A 17,932-nucleotide genomic window follows, 5' to 3' on the forward strand; every position below is an offset into this window, starting at 1 on the left:
CACACAAAACAAAAAAACCATACAACCTGGCCACCTGTGAGTGGCATATCTGCAGTGACAAGAACTCCTTTGTCCAGTACAATGAAGATCTCACACAGTTTTCCACAAACAGGCACTATCACCCAGACCAAGTCTGCAAAAAGATTTCCCACACAGTATCCCCACACACACTCCCAGTCCTCCCACCACCCTCAAGAACCACTAAAAAGGAGCACTCCCTTTAAAACCCAGTATAAGCCCAGATTGGAACAAAACAACTGAATAATATCCTTCATCTGAGCTTTGATGATCTATCATCACGCCTTGAAATGATGGACATTCTACGCAAGATCCTTCCCACCACTCATAAAGCACCAAAGTCCTTACCTAAGCCACTCCTAATCTCAAGGATCATATCTGTGTGGAAGATTCAGTACAAGACCTGCCCAATGCACCCAGACAGCACTTCCTACTCCAGTCCTGTCCCACGCTTATCCTATCTCATCGGAGACTGGCCCAGTGATGAAAACAGTCTACATCTACATCTACATTTATACTCCACAAGCCACCCAACGGTGTGTGGCGGAGGGCACATGTCATATGCCAGCTGTGCTGACACATGTTGGTATGACTGCAGAACAGCTGTCCACCAGGATGACTGGCCACTGCCAAACTGCAGCCAAGAGCAAAGCAGACTACCTTGTGGCACAAAATGCAGCTGAACATAACTGCTAGATTTCAACAGCTGCTTCAGAACCTAGACCGTCTATATCCTCCCCTTCACCAGCAGATTTTCTGAAATGTGCAGATGGGAGATATCCTTACAACACATTCTCTACTCCTAGCATTATCTCAGCCCCAACCTATGATGACCTACTGTCTCCACACCCTCCACTCAACAGGTTCCACTCCCTCTGTCCTCTCACCTCACCTGCTCCCAGTTCACTTCCCCTTACACTCACTGTGTGCTGCTCTCTGCTAACACACCCAACAGTCTTTACCCCTCTCTTCTCCTCTCCTCACCCCCCACCCCCCCACCCACCCACACACTCATACAAACTCCTGACACTCCATCTGACAGCATTGTCTTGATGTCTGATGCCTTCTAGTCCCTGCATGCTCTGCCAGGTAGCGCTAATTCTTCTCTCCGCCCTCTCATACCCTACTACCCCACCCCCTTCCCTGCCACTCTGGTGTGGCCCTCCACTCAGCAGTAGTTGGCATTCCTACTATGCGGCTATTGGCAGCGGACAGTTTCCACCAACATGCAGTGGTTGGAGCTCTTGCACTGACTGGCCTGATCACGTTATGAGTTACTAAATACAATAATTTCATACAAATGAAGATGTGATTTTAAGACCCCGAAACAGGTTGTTGTTTGAATGAATAGTTACTACAACTGAAGCGGATCTCTCTCTAAATTAATTACAGGCTGTGATAAGTAAAGCATGTGGCAGACTTCAGTCCACTGTCAGGGTTCTGAGAAAGCGTAGTCAGTTTACAAAGGAGACTGCTCACAATACATTTGTCTGACTTAACATAGAACATTGTTCAAGTGTGCAGGACTTATGTCAAATCGGACTAACAAGGAATACTGAATGTGTACAAAGAAGTGTAGCACAAATGGTCACAGGGTTTTCTGATCCATGGGAGAGTAACACAGAAATGCTGAAACATCTGAACTGGCAGATGTTTGAAGAAAGATGCCAACCATACCACAAAAAAGCATACTTACAAAGTCTCAGAATCAATGTTAGTGAGGAGACGAGGAATATAATACACCCTCCTTTGTATCATAGGGACTGCAAAAAAAAGACACAATTATGCTAATTACAGCACACAGAGAGGCATTTCAGGGGTCATTCTTATGCATTCTACACAAAAATGGAACACAAAGAAACCGTAATATGTGGTATCATGGAGACTGCCCTCTGACATCCATTTTGCATTTTACAGCGATCTGCAGGATATGAATGTAGAAGCAGATGCAGAGGAGAACATAGATGCAGAAACCTTGTCTTAAAGTATTTCAATTGCAGCTGAAAGAGACTAATAATGTGGCATCTCTACTGTGCATTACTCACTTGTTTTATTATATTTATCATATTCAACGCTCTTCAACCTCCCCCACCCCATTCTCCCTTCTGTACCAGAAAACAATCAGTCCTCCAAGAAAAGAAGAAAAGCAAGGTTGTCAAAAGGTTAATTCACTAGACTCACTTTCACATGGAGCAAGGTTCAAATTCCTGTCCAGCCATTCAGATTTTTATTTCCCTATATCAGTTATATTATATGCCACGCTGGTTCCTCTGAAAGGACATGGCCAATTGACCTCTCCAATAATGTCCAATCTGAAGTTGTGTTCAGTTTCTGGTGACCTAACCTTCACCAGAATACAAAACCATAATCTTCCTATTTTTCTTCTTCCTTTTATTGGTAGATTGTCCTTTTGCCTCATTTATGTCATCTGATATTATGTCATGATATGTGACAATATGTTACAGTAGTTTAACATACTGTACTTCTCTACTCCTGAGGTAACTGCTCTAAGTAGCAATGTCCCCTGATAAGCTGTCTGTTACAATGAGTAGAGTACTAGTGCGCAACCCCATAACTGAGTGCAAGGTCCCTGTTATTTGCTCAAGGAATTACTGAACATAAAACAAAGATGGGGTGATGGGAGTTCAGTCCTTTGAAGGAACCACTCTACCTTATGATAAAAGACATAATGAACTACAATGTGTATATGTGTATTGTGCTGTTAATATCCTCTTCAGTGGTAACTGTTAAGCAGACACAGTTAATTTTATGGATGTTACTGCATCTTATCATGCCATCCAAAATTACAGTAATTCAATTATTTGGATTAGTGGTGCCAGTTATGGACTTGCATGCATGAACAGGTACAGTGTGACACAGGTCTCAGAGGTTGCACATTAATATGTGTTTTGACTTAGCCTACATTTACCTTGTCAGTATATATTTCATTTTGAAACTGAGGGTATATACTGTCTTTACAGTTTAATCAAAGAAGCCAATACCCCAATTCATTGTAACATACCATGTTTCAACCCCATCCCAAACTTACTGAATCACTTGGAGCGTTTGCAATAATAGAATGCTAACACCACCAGCAAACTCAGCTCATGACTCCTACAATTTACACAACACACGTACAGACAGAACTTCCTGAGCTGCCAGAGATATCATCACTTGCAATACTAATAAGAATGTGACCTTAAAGGAATGCAATGGAAGCTGTAAACTCGATTCACGATTGGTGAACAGTGCTGTCCACTAACCTGCAATTGATGCATGGGTAGTTCTAAGCCCAGCTGGAGAAACAGAGACAGATGGGCCGGGGGATACTCTTGAGCCTAAACCTTTCGTGCGAGAACTGCTTGCTGAACTAGAGACCAATCCATGCTGTTTGCCAGATTGTTTACTCCTTTGCCGTCGACGACGTTCTTCTAAACGCTGCTGCAGTTGCACTCCTTGTCGACCTGCTGTGAGAAAACATATTTAATGTGAATTATAAAATTTTAAGTAAATTTAATCAATTAAATATCAAACAACTCAGGATGACACTTTTTTATATGAAACTCTTTGGGTAGAACTTCATGTCTAATGACAATCAATTTATAGGAATAGAACCGATTTTATTCAAACTTTCCAAACCACTTCTCATAACGTGAAAGGTAAAATTACGTAGGGATTACATGACTGTTTTGAAAAGTACAGATTATTGCATACAGAATGAAGACATAGCAATAATGTTCTTTCACATTCAAAACTTTTTTCCCAAAATTACAAACTTCTTTAATAATGTGCATAAATAGTTTTAATTTATCCATAATTGATGTGAGTAATCTTAATTACAAGAATATACATTTGACAGAGATTAAAATCTAAAAACACATAATAATATCAAACTTAAGTTTATTTTATCTTTGGAAGTTAGGATCAGAGATAGTTTGTATGAACAGATGTTATAACAGAGTGATTTAGTGAAAGTATTGCTCTGCTATAGTACTCAATATATTTATGGGATGCAGTACGATATAACAGAGTGATTTTGTAAAAGTATTGCTCTGCTACAGTACGCAATATATTTACGGGATGCAGTACTTAAAGGTATTACACAGACTGTAATACACTGTCACAAAGGGCCTTTCACTTTCGCAGTTTCCTGCAACTGAAACTTTCACACAGCCATGCAGAACATAAAAATTGCATGGTAAACCTTGTATCCATTTCTTAGGTGAAAATTGTGGACAACAGGCTTACACAATCTGCTTGACTTAGTAAAACTGGATTAAATGGACTAACAGCATCTTTTATGATGCCAGTAATCATATTTGCTGCTTGCCACTTATTTTAAACTCTTAGACAATTATACAACTAATTTAACAATGGAACAGAGTTACGATATTTTACTGTGACTATAATGGAGAAATCTTCACACCCGAGACATAGTTTTCATTACTGTCCTATATACCAATCAAATGTGCCAAGAAAACACAAGAAAGGCACAATCATTTTGGAAATACATGTCATCTAAAAGGAGCAATGAATGTTTTTTATTAATGCAAAAGGGAGAACTGAGAGAAACATCTCTAATGGAAAAGAACATTGTTTGGCAAGGGGGGGAAAGTTCTGATCATCACCTCCAAAGATAAGATCTAGCCTCATCATACCAGCTAGATCGCCTGCTCCACTTGGACCTAGGATGGCTAGTTCTGAATTGTCCACATTCTCTCGCGCACATATGCGGCAACAGCCACATTCAGCACAACCTGAGTCTCCCTCACCACAACCACATTCTCTGAAAGAATACCAAATAAATCACAACAATGCAAGTTATTGAAATATCATTATAATATGTAAATGTTTTAATACAGTAGAAATCTATCTATAAAAGAACTCTATTTTTCCGCATTTTAGTAATTTTAGTGAAACAAGTGAAATTTAGGAGTGTTATTTTAACTAAACCAGAGTGTTTCTGCTTAAAATAATAGCAATTTAATCAATCATATGTAACAAATATCAGATAAATGAATCAAAAAATACTAAATTCTAATTTACAAACAAATTTTAAAATCAGTTTACTTTTCTCCAATTTTTAGTGGATATAGTTGCAATCACTTCCATTTAAATTAGTTCTCATTATGTAAGGAAATTAGTTTCATCATGCTTCCATTATTTTTCACAAATACCATGGCCTTGTTCATCAATAATCAGATCTAATGCTGCTACATAGTTTTCACATTGGGTGAAGCAGTACGCTTCCCATTGTGCACAGTTCGTAGGAACACAATCATATAGCGACATTTGTAACAGTTTGTGTTTTTTATTCATAAAATGAAATTATTTTATGAAACTGCACACAGTAGTGTTTCACCAAATTTACTTCATCAGAAGTTTGTTGGAATATTGCATTAAGACAATCCTGTAATGCAGCTGATAAGCCGGAGGATTTCTTTATCAAATTGTGCTGAGAAAGCTTGTGTTCTCAGCCAGTTAAATATTCATAAAACAAGCAATGTCTTGGAGAATGACCAGGTCAGCCTGGAACTACTGACGTCGATTTTTGTGCATTTTTCAGTTCGGTTACGGAATGAATTCAATTCACTTTTTCCATGTGGTACTCTCTCTGTAATGTTAATTCCATGGCAATCATAATTCAATCTTAGTTACAGCAAAGTTACAATGTCTAAACATAAGGCTCACTAACCACCAACAGTCCCTGCATTTTGAAAGCTGTCACCCCTTCCATGCCAAAACATTGCTCCCCTACAACCTTGCCACACATGGACAGCATATCTGCAGTGATGAGAACTCCATTTCCCATTATACAGCTCGCACAGACCTACACAGGCAGACTGGCACTACTGCACCCCTCCTCCCTCCATACTTAGTCCGCAAACTGATTTATTTTCCACACAATATCCCCCCCCCCCCCCCTCCCGTCTTCTAATCCTCCAACCACTCCCCAAGAATCAGATGCAAAAGAATACTCACCTCATTCCCCAGTACCAACCCAGATTGAAAGAACTGAACTGTGACATCATGCCCAGGTAAGGAACATCCTATCTAATCTCCTTCCCACCCCTCTGAAAGTGGTGTCCCTTCTCTATGCCACTCTCACTCCCAACACAGTGTCCTAGTAGCCATAACTTTACAGAAGATCCATGTGTGAGACTAGTAGGATTTACCTATCCAGCACATCTGACACCAGTTCTGTTGTAAGTTTATCCTACACCATCATCAGAAGCAGGACCACTTGCAGAATCAGCCACTTCATGTATCAGCTCTGCTGCAACTTCTGCACAGCACTATATATGGGCATGACCACTAATTAGCTGTGCATTGGAATGAATGGTCACTGCCAAACTGTGGCCAAAAGCAGAAGTGACCGTCCAGTGGCAGAACTCGCTGCAGAGCACAACATGATCAAGTTCAATGGCTGCTTCATAACCAGCGCCATCTAGATCCTTCCCTCCATCGCCAGCTTTTCTTAACTATGCAGATGGGAGTTAACTTTACAATACATCCTTCATTCGTATAACCCTCCTGTCCTCTGTCTCCATTAACCCATTCTTTCACACAATCCATCTGCTGAATTGCAATCCCGGCAGCACTGTGTGTCTAGCTAGCACAAGGTAGGACTCTAGCTTGTCAAAGGATTTCTTCTGAAAACTAAAGAAGTTTTCATTCTCTCTCATGTGCCTGTCAACAACTGAATGCCTCTGCTATTCTATGAGTATGATCTTTTACTCGCTGTCTGGACTTCTACTCCCCTGTTGAGCACAAAGCAGTGAGGGACCTATCATGCAGTTTTTTTCAGCTTATTTGTCAGAATATGAAACACTGATTTTCATGGAATCCCTATAGCCTTAGAACTTTTCTCACATGTTGCATGTTGATGAAATAATTTCATTGTGGAGTTCCCCATGGTACATTTTTTGTAACAATATAGCCATCTCAACATTTGTACTCCTCTAGGCATTACACAGTGTGTCGTGGAGGATACATAGTAAAACAAAATTATTTCCCATTATTTCCCACTCTTTGTATTCCATTTTTGGTGGGTATAAATTCAGAACAATCATTGGTAGCTCTCTGTATAGGATTGAATTTCTCTAATTTTACTATCATGGTCATTACAGTAGATGTAACCTACTGCAGGGGAGTACACAGTATTACCATCATAATTTGTAGTTACGACACTGTGAACTCTCCATCCCACACTACAAGGGCACCTCAGACAGACAGTACTATTACCTGAAAATTACTGGAAAAAATCAGTGACTCTGGCTGTCTCCCTATCCGCAGGTTCCTACAGATGTTTCCCACACAAAACAGCCCCTCTGTTGCAGCTATGATGTAGTTTTAGTGGAGTAGCAGCTGACAACATAGAAGAAAAACACACTCTGTAGACCACTAGACATATTCTGAAAAAAATTCTTCATAATCATATAATGTGATCATGTCCTTTACAGAAGCTGTGTATGTAGTGATAAATCCTAGTTTTCCACTCACTGCTGAGTCTCAGGGTCCACACTCACCATCGGTTTAGAAATATGTGGAGAAGTTGCTAATCATGTCAGTAAAATTCATTTAACATCTTGCCATAAAGTGGTTTCTTGAAAACATGAAATTCAATTCAATTTTCTTAACATGAAAAGAATCTGACACCATGTGAAAGTGTATTTTGACATTACACAAGAAACAGTTGATAAAGTTTACAGTGCTTCAGCTACTAGACAAAATTTAAATTTTGAAACTCAGCAGATTCTAAGTCCATCTGCTAAGCTAGATCACTCATAGCATTCCCATTTGCATCTCTGCCATGACCTGATAATTTTTTAATGTTCAGGGATCTTTTTGTGAGTGAAACTCAGTGATAGTATCACCCAAGTCTACAAAACATAGGCACAGGAATGATTTAAAGATGCAGTAAAGTTGGCTGTGGGCTCTGAAAGGGCTTGTACAGACTTAGTTTCAGCTAGAGTAATAACTTTAAATTTTTCAATAACTACACATCACAACAAATTTCTATGCACTATAATACATCAAAATATCTATACCGAGAGCTTAAAATGAAGGATATTTAATCTAAACAGGTTTTTAAATATTTTGTGAAAATATTTAACTTTATCACAACTTGGTCAAATGGAAAGATATTTCTGAATAAGCATGCTGTATATGAAAGAAATATTATTCCAGAATGAAATTTTCACTCTGCAGCGGAGTGTGCGCTGATATGAAACTTCCTGGCAGATTAAAACTGTGTGCTGGGCCGAGACTCAAACTCGGGACCTTTGCCTTTTGCGGGCAAGTGCTCTACCATCTGAGCCACCCAAGCATGACTCACACCTCATCATACAGTTTTAATCTGCCAGGAAGTTTCATATCAGCGCACATTTCGCTGCAGAGTGAAAATTTCACTCTGAAAACATCCTCCAGGCTGTGGTGAGCCATGTCTTGGCAATATCCTTTCTTCCAGAGGTGCTAGTTCTGCAGCATCGCAGGAGAGCTTCTGTGAAGTTTGGAAGGTAGGAGACGAGGTACTGGCGGAAATAAAGCTGTGAGGATGGGGTGTAAGTTGTGCTTGGGTAGCTCAGACGGTAGAGCACCTGCCCGTGAAAGGCAAAGGTCCCAAGTTCGAGTCTCGGTCCAGCACACAGTTTTAATCTGCCAGGAAGTTTCAGAAACATTATTATTGAGTTGCAGTTCTCTAATATCATTCTTTAGCAGTTCATAAACTCATTTCTGCCTGGTGTTCCAAATAAACCATTATTTTGTGATGGTACATTGTTGGTTCAGTGTGTGTTATAATGTCTTCAAACCAAATGCCTATTTTTTCACCTGGCCCATCACTACTATCATCAACATTGGCAGATGAATAAAAAGCAATGATTTTGTCAACTCAAACTGTCATTTTAAAATAAAAATCTTCATTTCTTTCCAGTTATTCTACAAATCTACCAGTGATGAAGTTCCAATACCAAATTCAACAACAATAGTTTTCAATAATTCTCCTTTGTCCATCTTATCCAGTGCAACTACCTTTGTGTCCATGGGCACTACCACCTTCTATCTTGTTTATGTCATTATATACTTGCAACAAATGGGACAATACAGTACTGGCTAATTTGGTAAGTGATACTGTGTCAAAATCCATGTATGGTGGTTTGACTTTAATTTTTAATCTTCATTGTCATCAGCTGTTGCAGCTATTTCTTGCAGAGTATCAAATAATGTACAGATAGTGTACTAAGAAAAAAAAGGAAAAATCCATTCTGGATGAACTGGAGATCTACATCAATGAGGGATGGATAAGCATGGTTCTGCCAAGGAATAAAGAAAGGAAGGAAGATTAGAGTTCAATGCAGTTGTTAAATATGGAGCACAAGCTCAAATTAAAAAAGGATGGAGGAAATCATTCATGCCCTTTCCAAAAGCAGCCATCCTGGTATTTACCTGGAGCAATTAAGGGAAATGATGAAAAACCTAGTCAGACATGGATTTGAACCATTGCCCTCCAGTGTGCTAACTGCTGCACCGCCTCACTAGGTTTCTATAAAGGAATTCATTCAGGATGAGTAGTGATGGGACGTGGTGTCATGAAGGAGAATACCAAATCAATCAATGATGCAGCAATTGCACACAACAACTTCAGAGAAATTATGAGTTTACAAGTCAGAAGAGTGGCAAACACGGACTCTGATCCCTCTGATCATTACCTCACCAAAAGCAAAATCAGACCGACATCAAATAGTATGAATTAGATGACCATGGTGATATCAAAGTTCAATATGAGAAAATTAAAATTACCAAGCATCAAAGAGGAATTGAAGACATAGCCACAACTTGGGACGAACTCAAAGAGAGGATAATCAGTATAACAAAAGAGAAAATTCCTCTAATCGAAAGGAATGGACAGTCATTGTGGAATGACACATGCAAGAAAGCAACTGGGAACAAGAAAATAGCATAAAACAAAGAGAACAGTGGCAAAATAGAAGTCAATCTGACCCAAGGTATGTAGAGGTAAGAAAACACATGGCAAGAGGCACCAGGAGAGTCAAAAGAGAATACAAAAAGAGTCAATTAAAAGAAACAGAGGAAGATTTATGAAACTATAATACCAGATACTGTTGTTGTTGTTGTTGTGGTCTTCAGTCCTGAGACTGGTTTGATGCAGCTCTCCATGCTACTCTATCCTGTGCAAGCTTCTTCTTCTCCCAGTACCTACTGCAACCTACATCCTTCTGAATCTGCTTAGTGTATTGATCTCTTGGTCTCCCTCTACGATTTTTACCCTCCACGCTGCCCTCCAATGCTAAATTTGTGATCCCTTGATGCCTCAAAACATGTCCTACCAACCGATCCCTTCTTCTAGTCAAGTTGTGCCACAAACTTCTCTTCTCCCCAATCCTATTCAATACCTCCTCATTAGTTACGTGATCTACCCACCTTATCTTCAGCATTCTTCTGTAGCACCACATTTCGAAAGCTTCTATTCTCTTCCTGTCCAAACTGGTTATCGTCCATGTTTCACTTCCATACATGGCTACACTCCATACAAATACTTTCAGAAACGACTTCCTGACACTTAAATCTATACTCGATGTTAACAAATTTCTCTTCTTCAGAAACAATTTCCTTGCCACTGCCAGTCTACATTTTATATCCTCTCTACTTCGACCATCATCAGTTATTTTACTCCCTAAATAGCAAAACTCCTTTACTACTTTAAGTGTCTCATTTCCTAATCTAATCCCCTCAGCATCACCCGATTTAATTTGCCTACATTCCATTATCCTCGTTTTGCTTTTGTTGATGTTCATCTTATATCCCCCTTTCAAGACACTGTCCATTCCGTTCAACTGCTCTTCCAAGTCCTTTGCTGTCTCTGACAGAATTACAATGTCATCGGCGAACCTCAAAGTTTTTATTTCTTCTCCATGGATTTTAATACCTACTCCGAATTTTTCTTTTGTTTCCTTTACTGCTTGCTCAATATACAGATTGAATAACATCGGGGAGAGGCTACAACCCTGTCTCACTCCTTTCCCAACCACTGCTTCCATTTCATGCCCCTCGACTCTTATAACTGCCATCTGGTTTCTGTACAAATTGTAAATAGCCTTTCGCTCCCTGTATTTTACCCCTGCCACCTTCAGAATTTGAAAGAGAGTATTCCAGTCAACATTGTCAAAAGCTTTCTCTAAGTCTACAAATGCTAGAAACGTAGGTTTGCCTTTTCTTAATCTTTCTTCTAAGATAAGTCGTAAGGTTAGTATTGCCTCACGTGTTCCAACATTTCTACGGAATCCAAACTGATCTTCCCCGAGGTCTGCTTCTACCAGTTTTTCCATTCGTCTGTAAAGAATTTGCGTTAATATTTTGCAGCTGTGACTTATTAAACTGATAGTTCGGTAATTTTCACATCTGTCAACACCTGCTTTCTTTGGGATTGGAATTATTATATTCTTCTTGAAGTCTGTGGGTATTTCGCCTGTCTCATACATCTTGCTCACCAGATGGTAGAGTTTTGTCATGACTGGCTCTCCCAAGGCCATCAGTAGTTCTAATGGAATGTTGTCTACTCCCGGGGCCTTGTTTCGACTCAGGTCTTTCAGTGCTCTGTCAAACTCTTCACGCAGTATCTTATCTTCCATTTCATCTTCATCTACATCCTCTTCCATTTCCATAATATTGTCCTCAAGTACATCGCCCTTGTATAAACCCTCTATATACTCCTTCCACCTTTCTGCCTTCCCTTCTTTGCTTAGAACTGGGTTGCCATCTGAGCTCTTGATATTCATACAAGTGGTTCTCTTCTCTCCAAAGGTCTCTTTAATTTTCCTGTAGGCAGTATGTATCTTACCCCTAGTGAGACAAGCCTCTACATCCTTTCATTTGTCCTCTAGCCATCCCTGCGTAGCCATTTTGCACTTCCTGTTGATCTCATTTTTGAGACGTTTGTATTCCTTTTTGCCTGCTTCATTTACTGCATTTTTATATTTTCTCCTTTCATCAATTAAATTCAATATTTCTTCTGTTACCCAAGGATTTCTATTAGCCCTCGTCTTTTTACCTACTTGATCCTCTGCTGCCTTCACTATCTCATCCCTCAGAGCTACCCATTCTTCTTCTACTGTACTCTTTGCCCCATTCCTGTCAATTGTTCCCTTATGCTTCCCTGAAACTCTGTACAACCTCTGGTTCTTTCAGTTTATCCAGGTCCCATCTCCTTAAATTTCCGCCTTTTTGCAGTTTCTTCAGTTTCAATCTGCAGTTCATAACCAATATATTGTGGTCAGAATCCACATCTGCCCCTGGAAATGTCTTACAATTTAAAACCTGGTTCCTAAATCTCTGTCTTACAATTATGTAATCTATCTGATACCTTTTAGTATCTCCAGGATTCTTCCAGGTATACAACCTTCTTTCATGATTCTTGAACCAAGTGTTAGCTACGATTAAGTTATGCTCTGTGCAAAATTCTACAAGGCGGCTTCCTCTTTCATTTCTTCCCCCCAATCCATATTCACCTACTATGTTTCCTTCTCTCCCTTTTCCTACTGACGAATTCCAGTCACCCATGACTATTAAATTTTCGTCTCCCTTCACTACCTGAATAATTTCTTTTATCTCGTCATACATTTCATCAATTTCTTCATCATCTGCAGTGCTAGTTGGCATATAAACTTGTACTACTGTAGTAGGTGTGGGCTTCGTATCTATCTTGGCCACAATAATGCGTTCACTATGCTGTTTGTAGTAGCTTACCCGCATCTCTATTTTCCTATTCATTATTAAACCTACTCCTGCATTACCCCTATTTGATTTTGTGTTTATAACCCTGTAGTCACCTGACCAGAAGTCTTGTTCCTCCTGCCACCGAACTTCACTAATTCCCACTATATCTAACTTCAACCTATCCATTTCCCTTTTTAAATTTTCTAACCTATCTACCCGATTAAGGGATCTGACATTCCATGCTCCGATCCGTAGAATGCCAGTTTTCTTTCTCCTGATAACGACATCCTCCTGAGTAGTCCCCGCCCGGAGATCCAAATGGGGGACTATTTTACCTCCGGAATATTTTACCCAAGAGGACGCCATCATCATTTAATCATACAGTAAAGCAGATACTGTTACAATACATTTAAAACCCAAATCACAGGATGCCAACCATAAAATCTGTGTTAAGAAAAGGCTGGAGAACTGGCATTGAACAACAAAGAGAACTGTGAGGCACTGGTGAAGTACTTAAGTGAACTACTAAATTGTCCTGAACCGGCAGAGAGGTTCCCAAAGAGCCGAGACATCAAGAGAAATTTTAAGTCAAAAGCACCAGATGAATTGGAAATCAGGAAATGAATCACAAAACTGGAAAACAAGAGGACAGCAAGAGAAGATTGCACCATAGCTGAACTACTGAGGGAAGATGGGCCGAATACCATCAAAGAAATAAAAAAATCATAAAGACGTAAGTGAGACTGAAGTAAAACCAGAAGATGAGGAGTGTGCAGTTATACACTGTCTATATAAGAAAAGGAATAGGACCAATGTTAATGATTACAGAGGGATGCTTTTACTGCCCATCAAATACAACATTCTATCACAATGCCTATTAAACAGCACACAGTTACAACTGGAAAACAAGATAGAGAATACAAACCAAGCTTCAGGTTGGGAAGGTCCTGTGGTAAACAGTTACTCTATTTAAAGACAGTCCAGAGAGACCACGTGATGAGAAGCAGAAAGATCTCGTGCACCTTTATGGATTTCAAGAAGGCATACAACTCTATAGATAGACTATCACTGATCAAAAACTGGAAGAAAGGAGTCTCGATGAGAAGACAGTGAACCTTATCAAATGACACTAATAAACACCAAATTCAATATTATATTCTTGGGAGAGCTATCAGGGCCTTTTGAGATTATACTACGAAAGTGACATTATTCAACATACTATTACACAAAGGTGTCAGGGAATGGGAAAAAGAATTAAAATACAGAGACTTTATAAACCAATCAGGCTGGGAAGGAAAACCAAAGGATTTGATATTGGCTGACCGGCATTCACAAACTATCTTGCAGTACTCACAGGCAACATGGAAACTGCAGTAAAGCAAATTGGGGACAGGAAAGAGAATGCTAAAATGGTTGGATTGCAGATCTCCTTTGAGAAAACAGAATACATGCCAAACAAGGATGCACCAAAAAGGATTCTGACAAAATATGGCGAGATAAAGAGAATTCAAAAATTCAAGTATCTTGAGTAGATGACACAGCAAATGGGATAGAGGAAGACACTTATGAACAGAGAAATCAAAAGATGACTAGAGCCTTCTGAAAGACTGGAAACTTCTACTATAAATCACGCCTATTACACACTGTAAAAGTGAAATATCGCAATATTGTCATCAAGATAGAAACCTTATACATATCAGAAATGTTGGCCATAACTCAGACAGGTGCACAAGAAAATATCAATAAACTAGAAACAAGAATCATCAGAAAAATCCATAGGGCCCAATAAGACAGGAGGGCTACACATCGTCTTGATCCAGCACACAGTTTCAATCTGCCAGGATGTTTCAGGCCAATAAATTCAAGACAGAAAGAACCTGATCCAAAGAAAGGAAGAAAATGCTTAGTGAAAGGCTGATAGAAGTGTGGCACCTGTGAAAATCTCATATCAAGTATATACTTCTGATGGTCCTGTGGTAGCCTGTGTGTGTATAACAATACAGTGAGGTGACAAAAGTCATGGGATATCTTCTAATATAGTGCAGCAGCTTGACTTGGTATGAACTCAACAATTCACTGGAAGTCCCCTGCAAGAGTATTGAGCCATGCTGCCTCTACAGCCATCCATAATTGTGAAAGTGTTGCCAGTGCGGGATTTTGTGCCCGATCTGACCTCTCAATTATGCCCCATAAATGTTTGATGGGATTCATATCGCGTGACCTGGATGGTCAAATCATTCATTCGAGTTGTCTGGAATGTTCTTCAAAACACTTGCAAACAACTGTGGCTGGGAGACATGATATGCTGTCATCCATAAAAACTCCATTGTTGTTTGGTAACATGAGCCCATTCCATGTAAACACAAGTCACACCATTACAGAGCCACCACCAGTTTGTACAGTGCCTTGTTGACAACTTGGGTCCATAGCTTCATGGGGTCTGCCCCACACTTGAACTCTACCATCAGCTCTTACCAACTGGCATTGGGACTCATCTATCAGGCCACAATTTTCCAGCTGTCTAAGGTCAACTGATATGGTCATGAGTCCAGGAGAGATGCTGCAAGAAATGTCATGCAATTAGCAAAGGCATTCGCATCAGTTGTTTGCTGCTGTAACTCATTAGATCTAAATTTCGCTAAACTGTCCTAACAGATAAGTTCGTTGTACATCCCACATTCATTTCTACAGTTATTTCAAGCAGTGCAGCTTGTTATTAGCACTGACAAGTCTACGCAAACGCCGCTGCTCTCAGTTGTTAAGTGAAGGCTGTTGGCCACTGGGTTGTCCATGGTAAGAGGTAATGCCTGAAATTTTATATTCTTGGCACACTATTGACATTGTGTATCTCAGAATATTGAATTCCCAACTGATTTCCGAAACAGAATGCCCCATGCACCTAGCTCCAACTAGCTTTCTGCGTTCAAGATCTGTTAACTGCCGTTGTGCAGCCATAATCTCATTGGAAAGCTTTTCACATGAATCATCTGAGTACAAATAACAGCTCTGCCAATGCACTGCCCTTTTATACTTTGTGTATACAATACTATGCCATCTGTATATGTGTGTGTCACTATCCCATGACTTTTGTCACCTCAGTGCATAATAATAATAATAATAATAATAATAATAATAATAATAATACTGGCTTAAGCTCTATGTTAAATCATCTGATGTAGATGGATGATATTAAACTATATGTGCCAATAGAAATACTGCTCCTAAAAGCAGTAGGAATGTTATCTAGAAACTTAAGTGAGTCATTTGGCTTAGACAATTGCAGGAGAGTGAACATGAGTAAGGGATAGACTCAAGCTACTGGATTTGAGAAGAGTGATGGAAACATAATTGAACCTATTAATGAATATAACACCTGCAACTATTTAGGCACTCTAAATGAAAAACAGCTGTTGCATGATACCATAAAATAATACATCAGACTACATACATCAACAGACTACCTCAATTGTGAAACTGAATCCAAATGGGTAAAACACCTTCAGCAATATTAATTCACATGCGTTGTCAGTATAACTTACACTTTCCTTCTCATTATGTGGACAAAAACAGACCTACAAGAGATATAAAAGAAAACATGGGGAATTACCACAAAGTACAGCATCCATCACGCTAAATCAACAGTTTAATACCACATGAGAAAAGGGGCAGGGGCTAACAGACACTGAGCAGCTGCAGAAAAAAGAACTGGGGGCTCTGAGGCAGTATTTTCACAACAGAAACTCATCACTTCATAAAGCAATAGAAGCCACAGACATTAATCACACACCACCTCAATCTTGCAGAAACACCCATGCAGTCCCAAGGTCTGATACAGAAATAATTAAGGCCAAGGTAATAATAAAAAACAACTGCAGAGGAAAGTGTGAATGATTTCAGCCCAGATAATTTTGATCAGCGAGCATCAATCAATTAGTTGATGCATGAGAGTCTGCATCAGTACGTAAAGAATTTCCAATGCTATACAGGGTGTTACAAAAAGGTATGGCCAAACTTTCAGGAAACATTCCTCACACACAAAGAAAGAAAATATGTTATGTGGACATGTGTCCGGAAACACTTACTTTCCATGTTAGAGCTCATTGTATTACTTCTCTTCAAATCACATTAATCATGGAGTGGAAACACACAGCAACAAAACGTACCAGCATGACTTCAAACACTTTGTTACAGGAAATGATCAAAATGTCCTCCGTTAGCGAGGATACATGCATCCACCCTCCGTCGCATGGAATCCCTGATGCGCTGATGCAGCCCTGGAGAATGGTATATTGTATCACAGCTGTCCACAATACCAGCACGAAGAGTCTCTACATTTGGTACCGGGGTTGCGTAGACAAGAGCTTTCAAATGCCCCCATAAATGAAAGTCAAGAGGGTTGAGGTCAGGAGAGCGTAGAGGCCATGGAATTGGTCCGCCTCTACCAACCCATCATCAGTCACCGAATCTGTTGTTGAGAAGCGTATGAACACTTCGATTGAAATGTGCAGGAGCTCCATCGTGCATGAACCACATGTTGTGTCGTTCTTGTAAAGGCACATGTTCTAGCAGCACAGGTAGAGTATCCCGTATGAAATCATGGCGGTGAATCGAGGAAGTACAGTACATACTGACGAAACTAAAATGAGCTCTAACATGGAAATTAAGCATTTCCGAACACATGTCCACATAACATCTTTTCTTTATTTGTGTGTGAGGAATGTTTCCTGAAAGTTTGGCCGTACCTTTTTGTAACACCCTGTATAAGATTAGCTCACTGTGATGAGAAACTATATCCTGAAAGAGCAAAGAAATAAATGATAGGTGCATGAAGTGCAAGGATCAAAAGGACACCATATTACACATCACATCTGGTTGTAAAAGCTTGGCTCAAACAGAATGTTTGAAATGTATGACTTTGATGAGTTCACCAAAACAATCCACCAGATGTTAGACCAACGGTATCAGTTAACGAAAGGCTTCCCTCCATACATACAGATACACTATTAACTGCCCCCAGCAGAAGACATGCTCTGAGGACGCTCCACAATTTTTCCAATTTTTACTGTGATAACTGATGCTGCAGTGTTCATTTGTGGCGCAACAGTGGAGAAGGTATCTCAAATTCAGCTATGTAAAAAATCCATGCAAACTGAATATTTATTTACATCTGTGAGCCAAC

The 17,932-nt window shown here is 39.7% G+C and overlaps 1 protein-coding gene across 1 annotated transcript in view; it reads right to left on the reverse strand.

Moving 5' to 3' along the window:
* Positions 1–17,932, reverse strand: part of LOC124795865 (E3 ubiquitin-protein ligase MYCBP2-like) — a 145,577-nt gene that overhangs the window by 14,787 nt on the left and 112,858 nt on the right. Inside the window, exons 13-14 of the mRNA XM_047259947.1 lie at positions 4,677–4,804; positions 3,282–3,485 (exon numbers count right to left, since the gene is read on the reverse strand). Coding sequence (XP_047115903.1) covers positions 3,282–3,485; positions 4,677–4,804 — 332 coding nt within the window. The remainder of the gene's footprint in view (positions 1–3,281; positions 3,486–4,676; positions 4,805–17,932) is intronic.

Source organism: Schistocerca piceifrons, chromosome 4 (genome assembly GCF_021461385.2).
Source record: "Schistocerca piceifrons isolate TAMUIC-IGC-003096 chromosome 4, iqSchPice1.1, whole genome shotgun sequence".
Lineage (NCBI taxonomy): Eukaryota > Metazoa > Arthropoda > Insecta > Orthoptera > Acrididae > Schistocerca > Schistocerca piceifrons.